This window comes from Bactrocera dorsalis, chromosome 5 (assembly GCF_023373825.1).
Source record: "Bactrocera dorsalis isolate Fly_Bdor chromosome 5, ASM2337382v1, whole genome shotgun sequence".
NCBI lineage: Eukaryota > Metazoa > Arthropoda > Insecta > Diptera > Tephritidae > Bactrocera > Bactrocera dorsalis.
Window position 1 is genome coordinate 8,800,790 of NC_064307.1, and position 18,300 is coordinate 8,819,089.

General features: G+C 33.5%; 4 protein-coding genes and 1 long non-coding RNA gene across 7 annotated transcripts; 2 read left to right on the top strand and 3 right to left on the bottom strand.

The window, feature by feature from the left end:
• Positions 1-1,036: 1,036 nt before the first annotated feature.
• Positions 1,037-5,337, top strand: LOC105231322 (alanine--tRNA ligase, mitochondrial). Of its 2 annotated transcripts, XM_011212558.4 has the most exons (12): positions 1,039-1,339; positions 1,400-1,573; positions 1,633-1,778; positions 1,839-2,036; positions 2,095-2,239; positions 2,308-2,447; positions 2,506-3,482; positions 3,555-3,711; positions 3,778-4,063; positions 4,138-4,358; positions 4,420-4,621; positions 4,694-5,337. In XM_011212558.4, the coding sequence occupies exons 1-12, from the start codon at positions 1,172-1,174 to the stop codon at positions 4,898-4,900; spliced, it is 3,021 nt and encodes a 1,006-aa protein (XP_011210860.2). In that variant the 5' UTR covers positions 1,039-1,171; the 3' UTR covers positions 4,901-5,337. The 2 variants fall into 2 exon arrangements, with proteins under 2 accessions (XP_049314434.1, XP_011210860.2); XM_049458477.1 differs by lacking the exons at positions 4,420-4,621; positions 4,694-5,337 and having other exon boundaries at positions 1,037-1,339; positions 4,125-4,335.
• A 73-nt stretch (positions 5,338-5,410) lies between these two features.
• LOC105231323 (cohesin subunit SA-1) lies at positions 5,411-9,758 on the bottom strand. 2 transcript variants are annotated; one of them, XM_011212560.4, is made up of 12 exons: positions 9,551-9,758; positions 9,175-9,487; positions 8,947-9,120; positions 8,592-8,891; positions 8,404-8,534; positions 8,037-8,339; positions 7,142-7,977; positions 6,719-7,077; positions 6,484-6,643; positions 6,299-6,420; positions 5,673-6,210; positions 5,411-5,608 (listed from the first exon to the last, which is right to left on the bottom strand). In XM_011212560.4, exons 1-12 carry the CDS (start codon positions 9,616-9,618, stop codon positions 5,559-5,561), a joined length of 3,354 nt encoding a protein of 1,117 aa, XP_011210862.1. In that variant the 5' UTR covers positions 9,619-9,758; the 3' UTR covers positions 5,411-5,558. The 2 variants fall into 2 exon arrangements, with proteins under 2 accessions (XP_011210862.1, XP_011210861.1); XM_011212559.4 differs by having other exon boundaries at positions 6,299-6,429; positions 9,551-9,757.
• A 989-nt stretch (positions 9,759-10,747) lies between these two features.
• On the top strand, positions 10,748-13,025 carry LOC105231324 (mini-chromosome maintenance complex-binding protein). The gene is made up of 4 exons (XM_011212561.4): positions 10,748-11,919; positions 11,990-12,169; positions 12,226-12,469; positions 12,538-13,025. The coding sequence occupies exons 1-4, from the start codon at positions 10,883-10,885 to the stop codon at positions 12,904-12,906; spliced, it is 1,830 nt and encodes a 609-aa protein (XP_011210863.2). The 5' UTR covers positions 10,748-10,882; the 3' UTR covers positions 12,907-13,025.
• LOC109579911 (uncharacterized) lies at positions 13,023-16,391 on the bottom strand. The gene is made up of 10 exons (XR_007423015.1): positions 16,187-16,391; positions 15,933-15,999; positions 15,719-15,767; positions 15,434-15,531; positions 15,193-15,247; positions 14,893-14,980; positions 14,344-14,371; positions 14,068-14,167; positions 13,340-13,574; positions 13,023-13,138 (listed from the first exon to the last, which is right to left on the bottom strand). It is a non-coding gene; the product is annotated as an uncharacterized LOC109579911 (long non-coding RNA).
• A 139-nt stretch (positions 16,392-16,530) lies between these two features.
• Positions 16,531-17,871, bottom strand: LOC105231328 (40S ribosomal protein S3a). Its single transcript, XM_011212564.4, has 2 exons — positions 17,477-17,871; positions 16,531-17,095 (listed from the first exon to the last, which is right to left on the bottom strand). The coding sequence occupies exons 1-2, from the start codon at positions 17,815-17,817 to the stop codon at positions 16,630-16,632; spliced, it is 807 nt and encodes a 268-aa protein (XP_011210866.1). The 5' UTR covers positions 17,818-17,871; the 3' UTR covers positions 16,531-16,629.
• Positions 17,872-18,300: the final 429 nt, after the last annotated feature.

The following is an 18,300-nucleotide window of genomic DNA, read 5'->3' on the forward strand; positions in this document are numbered from 1 at the left end:
ATGTTCCGAATGAATTCAACTAAAGTGCAGTACGAATATAACAATTAAAAATGTATTTCATTATTTGTCAGATTAACCAATGGGCCATATCGTGGTATATAAATATATAGTATCTGTATTTATTCAAGACTAAATCAGTATTTAGATCATAATGACGTCGCGCTTATTGCTGTAGACTAATCTTCGCATAACAATGTTATCCTATAAATTAACAAGCATTCCGTTTTTTAATTTCTTAGTCGAATAATAATTTTTTAATGATATTTACATTATATATATACATATATGTACATTTATATATGTATTAATTGTAAATCTGTAACCAATGTAAATATTTCTCAATATCTCTAAGAATATTATTCAACTACAAAGAAGTTATGTATGTATGGATTTATGAGTTTTATTTCATTATTATTAGATTATGTTTCTTGGGAAATTGCACACATGTTGTATATATTTGTTCTTTTACTTATTAAAGTCTAACATAACGTTACATATGAAATGTTTTTCAAATCTAGCAGTCCATCGTCGGGCTATTGGAGTTCCTTCATTGTCACTGATATTTTCTCTTGTGAAAATGTGATGCTTTTGATATTTAATTAGTCTCAATATGTGAGACAAAGTATAAACCTTCCATGAATAAGTCTTTTAACTGCCAATATCTCCAATACCTGAAGACTATAGGATACTGTTAGATATCAAGCGGTATGTACGAAGAGACATAAAATCATTACATTTCTAATTTCATCACCTTTTGAAAACCATATATATCACATATTTTAAAATACTTAAAAAGCTTTCTTTGTTGGCTATCAATATCACTAAGGCTTAAATCTTAAGAATTGTGATTTTACCGTTATCGCACTTAAAACAATACAAGTATCAAAAGCATTCAGTGGCCGGAACTTAGTAAATGGATTTTTGCAAATACGTGCTATCGATATACATTTTAATCGATTATAATCCAATATATTTCACACTTTTAATGTTGGCAACGCAAATGTTATGATTTTGACATATATATGTATATATGTATTACATATATTTTTTTCATTCTCTTTATTGTACTATTAATTGGTCCGGCTTTTAGGACTACAATTGCCAATATACCTAGAAGAATTGGACAAACAATACAATTATTTCTTGTAGTTATTAGCGCTTTGTTAGCGCAATGTATTCGTCCGCCAAAAAGTTACAACGAGTCTTAACCTCGCAGGAAATCCGCAAGACATTCATTGACTATTTCAAAATAAATCATGATCACAAATTTGTGCGGTCCAGCCCGGTAGTGCCATTCTGTGACCCGACCGTGGCATTCGTTAACGCTGGTATGAATCAAGTAGGTGTAATGATATCATATTGAACATAACAGTTGTATTAAATGAATGAATATATCTAGTTCAAGTCCGTTTTCTTGGGTAAAGCTCAACCGCCTTATCCTCGAGTAACCAATTCGCAAAAATGTGTTCGAGTTGGTGGTAAACACAATGATCTTTCTATTGTGGGTCAGGACAGCTATCATCACACATTTTTTGAAATGTTAGGAAATTGGTCGTTTGGAGATTATTTTAAGGTACATATAATAAAATATACAGTTTTTTCCTCTTCTAATTAACAATTTTATGGAAACAGCGTGAAGCCTGTGAACTAGCCTTTGAACTTTTACGTGGTCCCTATAACATTGATCCAAGCAGACTATATGTAACATATTTCGCAGGTGATAAAGTACTTGGTCTGCCTGCGGATTTGGAATGTTATGAAATATGGCGTAGTTTAGGGTACGTGAAAATGTAAATTAAATTTGTATCATATTTTGTTACATTTTAATTTCTTAACAGTTTTCCCGTTGAAAGAATATTACCATTTGGTTGTAAAGAAAACTTTTGGGAAATGGGTGCGACTGGCCCATGTGGTCCCTGTACAGAAATACATATCGATCATTGTCCTACAAGAGGTCATGAACGCGCGAAGCTCGTTAACACGGACAGACCAGATTTAACCGAATTGTGGAATTTGGTATTTATCCAATACAATAGGTAAATAATATTATTTTCAATTTTTCAAAAACGCTATATAATCAGGACTTCGTTTTAGGAACGAAAATGGATCTGTAACACAATTACCCGCACAACATGTAGATACAGGCATGGGATTTGAAAGACTAACTGCAATTTTACAAAATAAATCATCCAACTATGACACAGATCTTTTCATGCCAATTTTCAACGCCATTCAAAAAGTATATTGCTGTTTATGATTATGCTAATAATATAAATATGTATATTTAAAATACTTGGTTTTTGTTAGATAACACACGCACCCCTTTATAGTAGTAAATTCCCAACTCCCCTAGAAGACGCAACACTGGACACCGGATATAGAATTCTAGCAGACCATTCTCGTATGATAACGGTTTGTTTAGGAGATGGCATGTTACCGGATCAAAAGTATTTACTTTACACAAGAAATCAATATAATATCTTAATTTCCTATTCAATATTTTAGCCAAAAACTGCGACGGGTTTTACGCAAAGCATTTACCATCAGCGAAACTATATTTAAAAATGAGATGTTGGTATCTCAACTTATACCTATAGTAATAGATACAATAGGTATGGCGTATCCGGATTTATATAATAAACAAAGTTCCATACTCGAGTTAATAGCTCATGAACGCGAAGTATTCAAGGCATTACGGGAAAGCTCTTCGAGAGCATTTGCTGAGGTCCTAATGGAATATCCTAACCTGGAAGAAGTTGATTTAATGGAATGTCCCGGTTTTGTGTCAGCTTATCGAGATTTTAAAATTCACAAGGAAACATTTAATAATAATATCATACCCGCCAAATTTCTGTTCAAACTTACGGATACTTATGGTTTAACTGAGGAAAATTTCAAAAAACTTGCGGAATTAGAGAATATGGAATGTGATTTAAATGGTTACTTGAAAGAATTAGCGAATGCTAAGCTAAGATCAAAAGCTTCCTTAAGCGATGGTAGCAGTGAAAACAAGCTAAAAAATCAACAGCATACAAACGAAGCGCTTCTACTGCTCACGCAGAAACTCAATTACACAGACAATAGTACGAAATATAATTATAGTTACGATATAGATAAAAAACGGTATAATATTCCTTGCGTTTCGGCCCGAGTTACTGGTATGGTATTTGATGGCAAAGAAACAAACACAGTGTCATTAAAAAACTCGCAATCAGAATTATTATATGCGGTAACAGACATCACAAACTTTTATCATGAGTCTGGTGGACAGCAAAGTGATATTGGCTCAATGCTGCTAACATCTGAAATAAATGGCGAAACACTTGAATTGCCTGTCAGAGAAGTTATAGCTATGAATGATTGTATTATACATGTGTGTGACTTGTCGAATGTTGAAAAGGACTTTATATTGAAAACAGGTGCTCAAATAAAGCTTTTAGTAGATGCTAATCGCCGTCAACTGACAACATGTCATCACACAGGTATGTATTCTTGATTAATTTTTGTTTGAATTCGAATTCAAGAGGAAATTTGTGAATCTATTTATTATCTAGCAATCCATTTGTTAAATGCTGCTATCCGTGCGCTGTTCAAAAAGGTCACCTATCAAGTCTCCAGTGCCGTTACGACTGATAACTTCAAGCTTGAGGTAGGTCTAATTGGAAAACGCATTAAAAAGGAGGATATTACACAGCTGGAAGATATGATTGTGTAAGTATGAAACTAAATCTCAAATTAAAATTTTTAAACTGAGATTGCTTGAATTTATACTATTAGAGGTACTATAAACTCCAAAGTGCCAGTGGATGTGAACATTATAAACGCCAGTGACGTATTACAACAAGACGATATTACAATGATACCTGGGGAAATATATCCTGAGACTGGACTACGGTTAATAAGCATAAACTGTGAGAAGCCTCAATTGATTTCCAAAGAGTTGTGTTGCGGAACTCATGTGACAAATACACAAGAAATAGAATATTTTTGCATCACAAATCTTAGACAAACGAATCGTGCACGATTTTCTTTCACAGCAGTTGCAGGCGAAGCCGCAAAAAATGTACGTCAAGCCTTAGATGATAAGTATTCATTATTTGTTAAATTTAACGGTACAAAATCAGTCATGTTTTATAGGCTTTAAAAATAGCAGCTCTCTTACAACACCGTGTGGACATGCTGGATAAAGAGTTTAAGACTGATAAAGTTACAAATGCCACTGAGATTGAACTGCAAAAGATACGCCACAATTTGATACATATGGAAGTTGCGTTACCATACGTGTTTAAAATTGACACCATAGCACGGATTAATGATATGCTCAAAAAGCTTAAAGAAACAACCCGGACAACTTTAAAGTAATTTATTTTTAATCATTATATACCATTTCTCTTTTTCCATTATGATAAACTATTGCAGAGAGTTTGTCGAGGTCGAAATGAAAACGTTATTACAAGAAAAACCTATTAAAAGCCATCCCTTCATTGTGCATTACATCACAAGCTCAGCACTGGTCGAAGAGGTGCCCTTGCAAAGGGCTACAAAACTTTGTACCGATCGTCCGATACTTGTAGCTAGCATGTGTGATAGCATCGTTAAAGCACGTTGTTGTGTGCCCAAGGTATTGCAGCCTCTATTTTGTAACAAAGCATGTGTGCTCATATATATACATATGTGTTATTAATATTTACAGAAATTTGTCAGCGATCATTTTGATGCCGAACAATGGCTAAAAGAATTCGCAGTGGTTTTTAAATCGCAGGTTTCAGCACCAAAGGGTCAAGATTCCGCAGAAGTATGTAATATGAAAGGCAGAAAAGTGTCCACTTTATTCGAGGAACAATTAGAAGAAGCTATCGGCAGGGCACAGACTTTCGCCTCTCAACGCCTTTTGTTGTGATTTTAGCTTTACAAAATCAAAGAAAAAAAAAACACTTCAGTAAAATAATAACATGTGCATATTTTTTTTCTTAGGTGAGTTAAAAGTAAAGTTTTTATTTTGCATATTTTCTATGAATATACAGCGGTATCTTCAGTAAATATGCGAAAAATAATTGGAACTTTTATAAAATATCTCTTGATTTTGAGTAACGAAATATTATGTAACTCCAAGAGCTAATCCTAATCTCAGACCTCAATTAAGGATCTCTGGAATATATCCATGCTAGTGTTTAGCTGAGTGAAATCTTTAATATTTTATTTGCACCCAAAGTGTAAAATAATATATGGTTATCAGTGGAGATGGGTAAAAATACGTTTTGTATTTCATAGAAAACAAAAAAATATATCTATATATTTCTTTAAAAATCTAATAAAGCGTTGCACATGCTATATAAATATTTTATGGGGGTATTATTATATTCGCCTAGAGAATTAGAACAACATATTCTAAAGAAAACATTCTTGAGTGTAAATACATGGTATTCAGCGATATTTCGTTTTATATTTTAAACTTTGCATTTCCAATTTTTCACTCCTAATAAATAACAAAGTACGTTTCTCTAAAGGAAACATAATAAAAAACATTTACTTAAATATAAGATTATTTAACCTAAAAATTATACATCGTTATGATCCTCCTCATATTCGTAATCATCGTATTCGTCATCTAAAAAAATCAGAAAACATTTAGTCATACTTATTGAAGGAACAAAAAATAATAATTTTAGTACCATGTTCTCTTCGTTTCCGCGCATAAGCGCGCTTTGCTACTGGTGCTTGATCGGTCTCGCCGTGCAGCAGCGAGTTTCTATAGAGAACAAGTGGTTGCCATTCTTCAGCTCTGCTCGATGGCATTGCCGGTGAAATGCGACGATCAAGAAAACTCAGTATTACTTTTTTATCCTGCTTTAACAATTTGTTGTTGAATTCGTTTAATACTTCAAGGAATAAAAGTCGTGTAGGTGCCGCAACTGGGTCTTCAGGAACATCGCCAACGGCAAAAAGAATACCAGCTCGATGCAAAGCGATCACCGGTTCGCGATTTTTAATTGCATCAAAGCCAAATGTCAGTGCGAAACGCTTTGCCAATTCCTTTAAGTCGGAAAAATCATGTGAGTTCTTGGAAATTACACCATTTTCGGACTGTTGCTGCAATTCTTTGAACACTGCTATCAAGCTAAGGAGCAGAGTCAATGCAAAGTTTATTTTATTTATTTCGCGTGCCTTCCCAAGGGTAGCTTTAATAATGTCGCCGTACTCATTATAACACTGAAACGAAATTAAATTAAATAAAAACGAATGCAATATGCAGACACCAACATCCTTCATTGAGACGGACCACTTAAGGTTTACTTACCTTCACATAGTGTTTGAACATTCCCGCCGCACTCTTTGTTGGTATAATATTATAAACAATTAGTTTGCAAAATGAAGCCAAAAAGTTGCGCTTTTTGTGTAATTCCTCAATTCGTGTCTCGTCTTGAACAACTGCAATGAAATATACGCACTTTAACTTAAAAAATAAAAAGAGCTCTTAGATACCTTCTTGTTTGATTGTAAAAACGTAATGTTGAACAAAGTTATTTAAAATTAGCTGTTCGTCTAACGTTGACTTATACTCCAATGAGCGTAAATTTTCATTTTCGTTTTTCGAAAGTTGATCAGAAAATACAATCAAAATATCACATATTGACTGGTAGGCCTATTAGTAGCAAAGGTAATGAAAATACATATTTATATATATTAGCACATGTTAAACAAGTAAAAAGTAACTAACCGATTCTTGGATTTGCTCCGTTGGCCCGTCCCTTGTTAATTCAAAACAAGCTGCCATATATTTCACTAAGTTATCGCGCAGTTCAGCGCAAACCATGACGACGTTATTACTCTCGCATTGGTTCTCAACAAAGTACAGACCCCAGCTTATAGAGAAATAACATGCTTCGATGCAATATATCAGCGCTTCATTGGGCAATGTGCGCCCAGGATTTTCTTTAGATTGACATTCTTCCACGTCTTGGAAAATTGATTCGAATAAGTTCCAAGGGTTAAGATTGTGTGAGGCGTACAGAATGGATATAACTTTTAGCGAAATTGTAACATTATAGATTTCATCTTCGTTGGGTAGTTCCTCGCCTGAATTTGATATAATTAATTATGGCTCTTTTGATGTGAATTTGCATTAAGTTTATTTACTCACCTGCTATAAGATTACGCCAGTCATCGATAGCGTCCTTATATTTGTTGACCGCATTGTCGATAATATTTGAACGCGCTACATCACACCGGGTGTAGGTGGCACTACCCTCGCTGCATAAGTACTCAAGTGTTTTGGCGCACGTCTCAAGCACTTCTCGGTCCGTATGTACAGACATTATGTAACTCATTTTATCCAAAAGAGCTTGTAAGTTCGATTCCTGTCGATTTGTAGTATATATATCCAATTCAAAATATTGCGGTACAGCTAAAAGATTTGCTAATTTCTCGCTGTCTGCCTGGTATTTTTCCAACAAAGGAGGAAGTGTTGAAATAAAATGTTCCGTTAGCCGTACCTTTTCATCTTGAATAGCTTTTAGTTCTTTTGAGCTCAACGTTATTTTTCGGTTACTGGCACGTCCAACAGGAGCCTCACCTGTCGCCGATTGTTTTACACTGCTTACCATTATTTCAATAAGAGTGGATTCTTGTTTATTATCCAATACCTCTTCGTTAATGCCGGGTTCTTCGAGCAGTAAATCAGTCATACATTCCCAATCCTTGACCATGGCGTTATTGTCTATGAAAGAGTCCACCAAGTAGGCGCCATGTTCATGCAATTCTGACTCAATAAAGAACTGCACTAAATCCCGTATCAAAGGCGTATTGGGTAGACGTATTTTTCCGCGTCTAGTTTTGGTTTCCTCCATATCGGATGTTAAATGAAAAAGACGTACATTCAAAAACTCTGCTGCAGCTTGCGCTACGCCGCGATGTGATGAATAAACAAGTTCATACACAATTTCACAATCCTTATCTGCCAATATGTCAGGATGTATTCTGAAAAGTTAATTTGCATTCATAAAATAAGTAATTAAAAACCAAGATAAAAATGTTACTTTAAAATACTGATAACCAATTTCACTGCATGAACTGCCACTTCAAATTCCTTATCCAATGTCATGGCGACAATTCGGTCTTTAAATTTTGATGTAAAGAGCTCCAATTTCCCTTTCAATTCTTCTTTATCATACAAAGGTAGCAGAGCTTGTAAGCAACGAAGACGAACTTCGCCAACTTTGTCATGCAATGTCCAACCGATATATTTCAAATAAGAATCATCCAAAAAATTTTGCGGATAGTTTTCCATCCATACCCCAATTTCCGCCATACAAATCGCTCGAATATCTGGTAAAGTATCCCTAAGAAAATTAAAAAGAATTAAAAATTAAGTTACTAATTTTAAAAGTATTACTTTATAAGTACCTATAACGATGCACGAAAACGGACTTAAACATGTAAGTCAACATATTCTTAATTTCGTCCATATTCTCTTCAAGCTCAGCACGTTTTGTCATCAAGGACTCCAGCCGGTCAGTTGCCCGACGGTCTCGCGACTAAAAAGATTTATTTTAATAACGTATTAAATATGTTTAATTACAAATACTTCGCACCTTAACACGTTCGGCTTCATATTGTTTAGCAGCATTTTCAAAGTTATTAGATACTAGTAACGCCACATCTACCAAAGCTGTCATTAACTTCATGGCTGCCAAAGTTGCCGTATGTCGGAAGGCGCGCACTTGGGAATCAGAGAGGCCCGTCAAAAGCGATATTACGTTATCCATAAGAAATTGATCATATATTATGGAATATTGACATTGTTTAACCAATGTTTGAACAAAATCACAAAAATTCATTTTAAATTTCTTCCATTGTTGGCCAGGCATTATTAATGGATATTCTCCGCTTTCCTATTGGATTGAAATAAAATGAATTACAAATAATACACTAATGTATTCATATAACCTCATCAAACTCCTCAGTCATTTTTCGAATCACCGCAGTATGTTCCATTGGATGGGGCATATCTTCAGATATTTTGCCCTTACAACCACTCGCATTTATGAAAAATTGCATTAGAGCTATAAGTGCAGAATCACGGTTTTCTTTGTATTTTTCGATCCAATCATCAACAATACTCTGAAACAAATTTTAAATTAACCTCGTATTCCAATTTGTATTGTTTTCACTTACCGCTATAGCTGACTTTGAATGTCGCACAATGAAGTACAAACTGTTTTCATCAGTAGTGACGTCCCTTTCCATATCCACCCTCTCCTGTTCCTTTTCAATATGCTCTTTTCTTGGTCTATCAACTCGTTCACGACGTTCCCCAGGGGGTTTGCGGGGACCCGGTTGCTTTCGTTTGCGGGCAACCGGTGCGAAAAAGTCGTCTTCATCGTCGTCTATTATTGGCGGTTTATCGCGGATTCCTCCTCTGGCGCGAAGGCGAGTCATTCGTTTCATTGGACTATCTCCATCTGAAGTACTTTCATTTAGCCCCTCTCTATAATTTTAACAATTCTTCTTGAATGTACAGTCAAACCAACTTCAAACTAATGATATTTACCCATGTTCCTCGTACTCTGGAGGCGGATCATTCATTCGAATTCGCTTCCCACCTCGTCTTGCCATCATAATTTTGGGATTTTTAATCAATATGTTATTCCTTCAACTACCTTAATTTATATTTTATTGTTACACACAACACAATTATTTCTATGTACCTACGATGCATTCTAGATACATTCAGATCAAGCGTTATAGGGTTGATAGTAATATATCGATAGACCGAGTTAAAAAACAAATCAATATTAATTTTTGCGATTTAGAGCGCTATTACATGAAGCAACTTTTGTTGCACTCTATCACATATATTAATCAGTTCTGTCAATTAAGAAATACATTTTATTTATAATTCAAAATTAAAACAAAGATTATATGACAGACTTTCACATATATCACCCTTTTCACTATCGTCTGAATCAATTTGTATGGCATTCTCCATACATTTCACAATATCTTTAATTAATTCGATTTTTTCGTCATACTCCATTTTCTAAAATATTTATATTATATTATGTATATCTGTATACATATTTGCAAATTATTTGCCAAAAGATGATATTAATTTTTTTAAATATATTCAAAATATTAATTTCAAAAAAATATACTCAAATGCAACTATGTACTACGAAAGAAAGAACACGAATGCCGAAAAACGTCGCAGCGAACTGCTACGAATGAGAACACAAAGCGAGTTGCTGAACACTGGAAACTCGGCGCGATTCTCCTCTCCTCGTCGCCCCCTCGCCTATAAACCAAGAGTTGCCGAGACAAAAGTTGCTGCGTGTAATAAGCGAGTTATATTTGAGCTGCATTCAGAAAGGCAACGTCTAGTCAATGATACAAATTTTCACTATATATTTAATTTGGAATATCAAATTGGCTATGTTATCAAATATGTACATATATCAAACGAACAGACAGGTTCATCATATATTAAATTCAATTTTTAATGTGTTATAAAAATTCCGAAACTTTCTATTCAAGAAGACATTAAAAAAATTAACCTTTGACAGTTGGTACGTTTTCCCTATCAGCTATTTCACTATTTGCTGAAATCTGCACTAAAACTTGTCAGCCAACTTTATAATGAAATATTTAAGTTAAACTTAAAAAAAAATTCTTTAAACGTATGTAAATTCAATTTTGTACTGCTAAGCTGTGGATATGTTTGATCGATTTACTTGCTAAGGCGTTGCCAATTTGACTTATGTTTTGGCGCCAAATCGAGTGACAAACAAACAAAACATATGTATTGTGTCTGCTTTGGAATTTTTCTTTTTGTTAATCGTACACTTAATTTTGTTACTATTGTTTATAAAACACAAGTTCGAAAATGCATTCTTTGAACTTAAATATTCTGCCAGAACACTTAAAAAGTGAGGAAGGCGGTTTATTAATTGCATCTTTACAGGAACCGAAGGGGTGGAGTGGAATTCCGTTGCTTAACTACACCCCATTGCATGACTTGAAAGACATGAGTATTGTGAGGTTTAGAGGAATGATTCAAGACATGCTAGACCCCGAAATGTACTTGGAACGTTACGAAATTGTTAAAGAAGATAATACTTGTAGAGTACAAGATGGTAAATTTCGAGACTGTTTATTGTTAAATGAAGGCGAACGTGTAAATCATGATGCTAAGGAAAATGTTCACGGTGAGCGTCGTACCTTCTTTGTTATTTCTATACCCGGTTTAAATAACTGGTGCCAAGAATATGAATCTCAGTGTAGTCGTAGCAATTTTCCAAAGCCTGTGGAAACGGAAAATACAGCAGGTAAGAAGCGTTCCGCACCTATGGAAGAAGATGATATGCACGTCGAAATCGATACGACTGCCAGACCTGCTGCTGATGGTGATAATAATAAGCGACAACGTACAGGGGAAAAGTTAAATAACACTATTGACAGTGACGCAGTCAATCACACCTCAAATTCAGTAATTGGTATGGAATACCATCTAAACTCGCCAATTCCTAGTCGCCCCAGTAAAGCATGTATGGTTAAAATTTACAACGACTTCGAAAAGTACAAATTAAATACTATTATTGATGTGGTTGGTTTTCTCTCGGTGAATCCAGCATTGGACGCCACAACAATGGACGTAGATGCGTTTGATAATTTAAATGAGATACAAGCGCAAAACCCGCCGCCATCATTAATACCTCGACTTCATGCAATAGCGGTACACTGCTTACCGCATCCAAATCCTTTATTGGATGAGCGATTGCTGTCAAATTCGCAGACATGTATAGACTCACACGGTTTCAACATGTTATCTGTAGGCAATGAATTCCGAACGTTCTTAAAGTTATGCCTTTTCAATGACAATTTAGCTGCGGAATATCTCTTATCACATTTAATATCTACAGTGTAAGTAGTACTTTGTAAATCAAATGTTAAAAATATCTACTAGTAAAAATATATATTTACATATTCACAGTTATTGCAGAGCAGAATCTCGATGTTTGGGAAGGTTTCTCTTAAATATTTTTAATTTACCACAGAATCGTATTTCAAATTATACGAAACAATTTTACGAGCTATTGGACTTGATAATACCAGCCAGCCATTATATTGCAATGACGGCGGAGACAATGAACGAATCAACTTTTGGACCAAAGTAAGTCTCCTTAGTTATAGGCGAAATATATTTATTTTCTTATATAACACTTATAGAAAGGATTATGAAACCAACAAGTTAGTCTCAGGAATGCTACAGCTTGCACCACAAACACACCTCGTGATAGATGAGACATTTACTAAATCTGATCGCCTTAACAGCAATGGCATTTTGTCTATGCAAATTCTTGGACATGTTATGACGCATCAGGAGTTGAAATGTAATTTCCAGTATTATGAAATTGATTATGAAGTCGATATTCCAATATTGTGTTTCAGTGAAAAGAAAAGTATTTTGCCGGTAAGTTTTTTTAAAAATACATACGTATACACATTACTAAGAATGTAATTACAAATATTTGTTTATAGTACGATGCATTTGTACCAATCGAGTATGATGACCAATCTGTTGAAGTAATTGAAGAGTCGCTCAAGGCAGCTAGGCATTATTTGAATCCTATTCGATTAAATCAATTTAGACGGTTTTTGACTATGGCTAAACTCACCGAATTTAATGTGAATCCAGCTGAGAGCGAAATGATTCAAAATGATTTTGTAGAAATGCGTAAAAATAAAAGCATTCGCGATGCCGAAGAGTTACATCATTTGTTGGTATTAACTCGGTTATTGGCTGTGGCACGAGGTAAAAATGTGCTTGAGAAGGATGCATGGGAACTAGCCAAGCAAATGGAGTCGACTCGCCAGCAAAGATTTACAAATAGAGAAGGAAGTAACTAATTAAAGTTGGTTCATTAAAATTCATTTTCGATGGCTACTGCTTAAGGTGTCATGTTCCATTTGTTTTAAAAATGAATAAATTCATTACACATATTTTTGTTTACTACAAATTAAAATCATTGTTTAGTTTGTTTTATTTTTATTTATTTTAAATATTAGTAACATATGTCAAAAGTATCAAATTTTAAAGAGTTGATCAAGTGCTGCGCAGGGTTGACGTGTAGTAACATACCTGAAATTAAAAATAAATAAATATGATTAAAATATATTAAAAAAATATATTTAAATGAATTGAGAAAATTATTCAGAAAGTTAATTTGCGTTGGATAATGGGACGAATTCTCTTCATTGAAAATCAAAGCGAGCTGGGTCAGAGTATCATCATATAAGTAGGTTTTCAAAATTTTATAGATATATTCAAATTTATGCTTACCTTATAAATGAATAGGCAACAGCAAGTCCATCTGCAAAACAAAAGAAGGCCGTTACTTTATAGAAATAGCAAAATAATAATTACATTATGAGTTTGTAGTTATGTTTCAGTTTGGATGTAGTCATTTATCAGTCAAATGAAGGGGAATCCGAAAATATTTCATCATAAATGATATAAATGCATTTTTTTTTACTTTTGATTACTTACATTTCCAATGTAATCCTTTTGCCCTCATCTGTAAAGAAAATAGAGATAATTAATATAATTGTATTTATGGCTTCGAAGTATAAGAAAACTTAGTAATATATCAGTAAATATATTTTTGCGTTGGATATTGGGACAGTTCTCTTCATGGTGTATCGAAGCGAGCTGGGTCAAAGTTTCATCATTTAGGAGCACTTTAATCCCTATTACGGTTTGCAATTATTTTAATTTTTCGTTTAAATAATTTCAACAACTTCGTTATATCGAAAAGAGTGGCGGATCTGAAGTAGAATTATTTTAACTTCAATTCAACTGAGTGGAACTACAAACCGTAATTGGGTATTAATACACATTGGTGGCCTCTTAACTAGAGATTTTTTTCACAAACACTGTCTAAACTGTTTTTCTTATCGAAAAACATAGGCTTATACAATTTTCGTCATTAACTAAAACAGTGATATATCTTATGGAATCTTTTATTATTGGCCACCAGTGTACATAAAAAGAAAATTTCTACCACTTACTTTCATATCTAAGCAAGCCGATCATTTTAAAATGAGGTCCAGATAAATGCCTAGATTGTATTAGCTTATGGCAATCCCAGATTAACAGCTGTAAGTCCACCTATAAAAACATAAATATCGTTAACTCTTAGGTAAAAAAAAAAAACAATTATCTTAAAACTAACGTTATACAATCAGAGAGGATTTAGTCATTTATCAGTCAAATGAAGGGGAATCCGAAAATATTTCATCATAAATGATATAAATGCATATTTTTTTTTACTTTCGATTACTTACATTTCCAAAGTAATCCTTTTGCCCTCATCTGTAAAGAAAATAAAGATAATTAATATACTTGCATTTATGGCTTCGAAAAATAAGAAAATTAGTAATATATCAGTAAATATATTTTTGCGTTGGATATTGGGACAGTTCTCTTCATGGTGTATCGAAGCGAGCTGGGTCAAAGTTTCATCATTTAGTTCCTATTACGGTTTGCAATTATTTTAATTTTTCTTTTAAATAATGTCAACAAATTCGATGGAAATTAGCTGTAGTTCGTAACATCGAAAAGGGTGATGGATCTGAATTAGTATTATTTTAACTTCAATTCAACTGAGTGGAACTACAAATCGTAATTGGGTATTAATACACATTGATGGCTTCTTAACGAGATTTTTTTCATAAAAACTGTCTAAACTGTGTTGTTGTTGTTTAAAGCCAGAATTTTTCTTGTCGAAAACCACAGGCTTATAAAATTTTCGTCATTAACTAAAACAGTGTTATATCTTATGGAATCTTTCGTTATTGGCCACCAGTGTACATAAAAAAAATTCTCCCACTTACCTTCATATCTAAACAAGCTGATCATTTTAGAGCGGGGTCCAGATAAGTGCCCAGGTTGTATTAAGTTATGGCAGTCCCACATTAACAGCTGTAAAAAAACATAAATATCGTTAACTCTTAGGTAAAAAAAAAACAATTATCTTAAATCTAACGTAATACAATCATCCTCTCTGATTGTATTACGTTAGTCATTTAACAGTCAAATGATGGGGAATCCGAAAACATCTCATCATATGAAGATAAACTTATAATAAATAAAATTAATTAAAGTAAAGTATATATTATACCATATTTTAATACCTGATTTTTATCAAAAAGTTGTTTCCTTCCTCAGCATTTCAGAATAAGAATTGAGCTACAAAACAGAAAAATATTTATTAAAAACAGATATAAGCTATGGACTAAAATTTATAAGCATAAGAAAGTCAGTGATTTATATTTGCGTTGGATAAGGAACAGTTTTCTTCAATTAATTTCAAAGCGAGCTGGGTAAGTTGTCATCATTTTAATAATACCATATCAAATCAAGTGCTATAATTACCTCTTCTTCATTATTGTGGCTTCAAAAACAAGGACCAACAATTTTGGGAAACATGTAAGACATCGCTTCATTTCGATTATATGATTAGAAAGTCACAACTGAAAGTAAAAAATATAATATATTTTTATTTTGAATCAATAAACAAGCATTAAAAGAAATGAAATAATCAATCAGTTCTACTATCTATTTTTAGTAAAACTTTCATAAAATTTTCAAGTTACATTAAAAGTTGTCATCAATTTAAACATTTAGTTGAAAATCTGTAAATGTTTAGAATTAACTTACCCATCATGAGAATCGAAATGAGTTGCAAGGTGAATTCCAATACAGAAAGCTGTAATATAAAAGAATATATGTAATATTTTTTTTTACTCAAATAAAAAATGTTATTGAAATTTTAATCAGAATTGGGTTTACATCATTATCTTCAAGAGTAGCAAATAATATGAAAACATCATTTTCTTCGAATAGAACAAAATAAAAACTAGATAATACGAACCTTTATCCACATATATACTCTTGAGCAATGAACGGTGCAGATATAACGGAAATCATATGCCCAAATCCTAAAACGATAGAAATTAAAATACATTTATAGATATATATAAACTATACAAATTGAATTAGGATTTATTGTGAAACTGAATCAGAATACATTTACATCAAAGTACTTTTTCAAGAGTAGCAAATAATTTGAAAACATCATTATATCACAATATAAACTTAAAACTTTATTAAATAATTTTTACTTACATCATAAATATCTGCGATGCTCCACCATGCGCACCAAACCACTGAAAAGAGATTGGTTGACATTAATAATTGTTCATCGGAGTAAAGTTTTTCACAATTTGTATGAAATCAGTTTAACTTTGACATCATAAATTTACATTCAGCGACGAAAAATATTAACATCATTATTTTATTTCACACATATTTTAGAATATAATACACTAATTTATTTACCTTCGTAATATTAGAAAACTGCACACAATGTTTGGCATTTTGAAATCAGGATTTATTGCTGCAAAGAAAGAAGAAGAACGAAACGACTTCCCTTATACTACACACTTAAAAAAATTAAAACAAACTCAGTATTAAGTTTTTTCGGCAAAACTCCTGTGTGCGAGTTTTGGCTTTTCTTTCCTTTGTATCTTCTACATTATAAAGTGTATGTTGTTTAATTAATTATTATATTAAACAGATTCCTGTACTGGAGGTTCATAACCTTCGGGTCTTTCGACAACAGCGCCTTCCGAAGAAACAACAGCATCAGTACCTTTGCCACCGCCATCACCGTGTAATTCTAACAATTTGGACAGATCGAAACGCGGCTTCTTCAAAACCTTTACTTTACGGATGTAAACATCATGCAAAGGATAAATGCGTTGGCACTTCTTCTCAATGTCCTTAGCAATGGAGTCAAGTGCTAACTTGTTCACCAACTGCTTCAAGTCAGCGCTGGTTACATCGTTGGTAATGATTTCAGTCATCTTTGAGCGAATATTACGAACTTGAGACTGTTGGGCGTAACAAGTTTTGCGCTGTGATTGTTGATCCTTAGCAGTAAAGCCAATACAGAAAACGCGTAGCATGTAACCATCGGTGGTCTTAGCTTCGACAATGGCTTCAATAAGTGTCTGCCATTTCTTTACCATGGACCTAAATGAGAATAACATATTAATGAGTATCAACTTTATATTTATACTTGAAAATAAATATTAGATATTATACCAAATATATATGTTTACAAACTAATCCCTAATTGGGAATGTAGGTAACAGTTCCCCAGGGTGCCGTTTGTAGTTTTAATCTTGGAGCATCGTAGAGACAAAACATATAGTTGTGAAATATTTTGTCTGAATTATACGTCCGTTGTTTGCAGAATACCTATATACCATATGAGTTTTCTTCCCATTAATAACAATAGAGAATTTTGTTCAGATTTCATACTTAAAATGAAGACTGAACCATATTGTATATATGTATGTGCAATTGTGTTTTGCTAACTAATAATCAATAAACACTTTTCACTTATCGTACCTGTACTTGTCTGTAGTCAAATCCATACCGTGGAAATTGCAGAGCACATTGCGGTCCTGAACATCCTCAGCAATCAAACGGAACTTACGGAAAGAACGATCCGAATCGTTGTCGTTTTGCAAATCAGCCAATGATACCTCGAACACACGACCCTTCAAGTAGTCAGAGGCGATTCTCTGACCCTGGGTACGGTTAACCAAAGTTTTGCCAATCTGGCGGGTCACGAACATGTTTGGTGCTTTTACATCGTACCAATCTTTGCGTGAGAAGGGATCTACAACCTTCTTCTTGCCACCTTTTTTACCTCCTTTAGAGAGACCCTTATTTTTACCGACCGCCATCTTCAGAGTTCAAAGCGGAAAAAGATCGAATCACGTTGACGCAGTAATGTCAAAAGAAGGAAACGCGACATGTCAACCACTGAAATGTAACTGAGTCCAATGCTGCCAGCAAATTGGATATTATATTCTATTATTTTAAATTAGATAAATATTTTCATTTTAATGAATATGCCACTAATTTATGTCTACTCAATTTTTTCTAATTTCTTTTTACAAATATTATTTTTTATTTAAGAAATTGTTTAACAGCGCAGCGAAGAAAGCAAAGGGTATGTTAGAATAACGCTTTGTTCTTAGCGTTTCTCTCTAATAAGAATGGCTACTGTAGCTTGGGAGAGCATTAAAATTTGAACTATATTTTGCTTCACTTCGCTGCGTTTCACTTCAATAGAAACGCAATTGCCTGACGCAAAACAAAGCAAAAGTTCTATGTAAATCAGCAATACGAATAAAATTTCACATATTTAGCGGTTTCTGACTCAA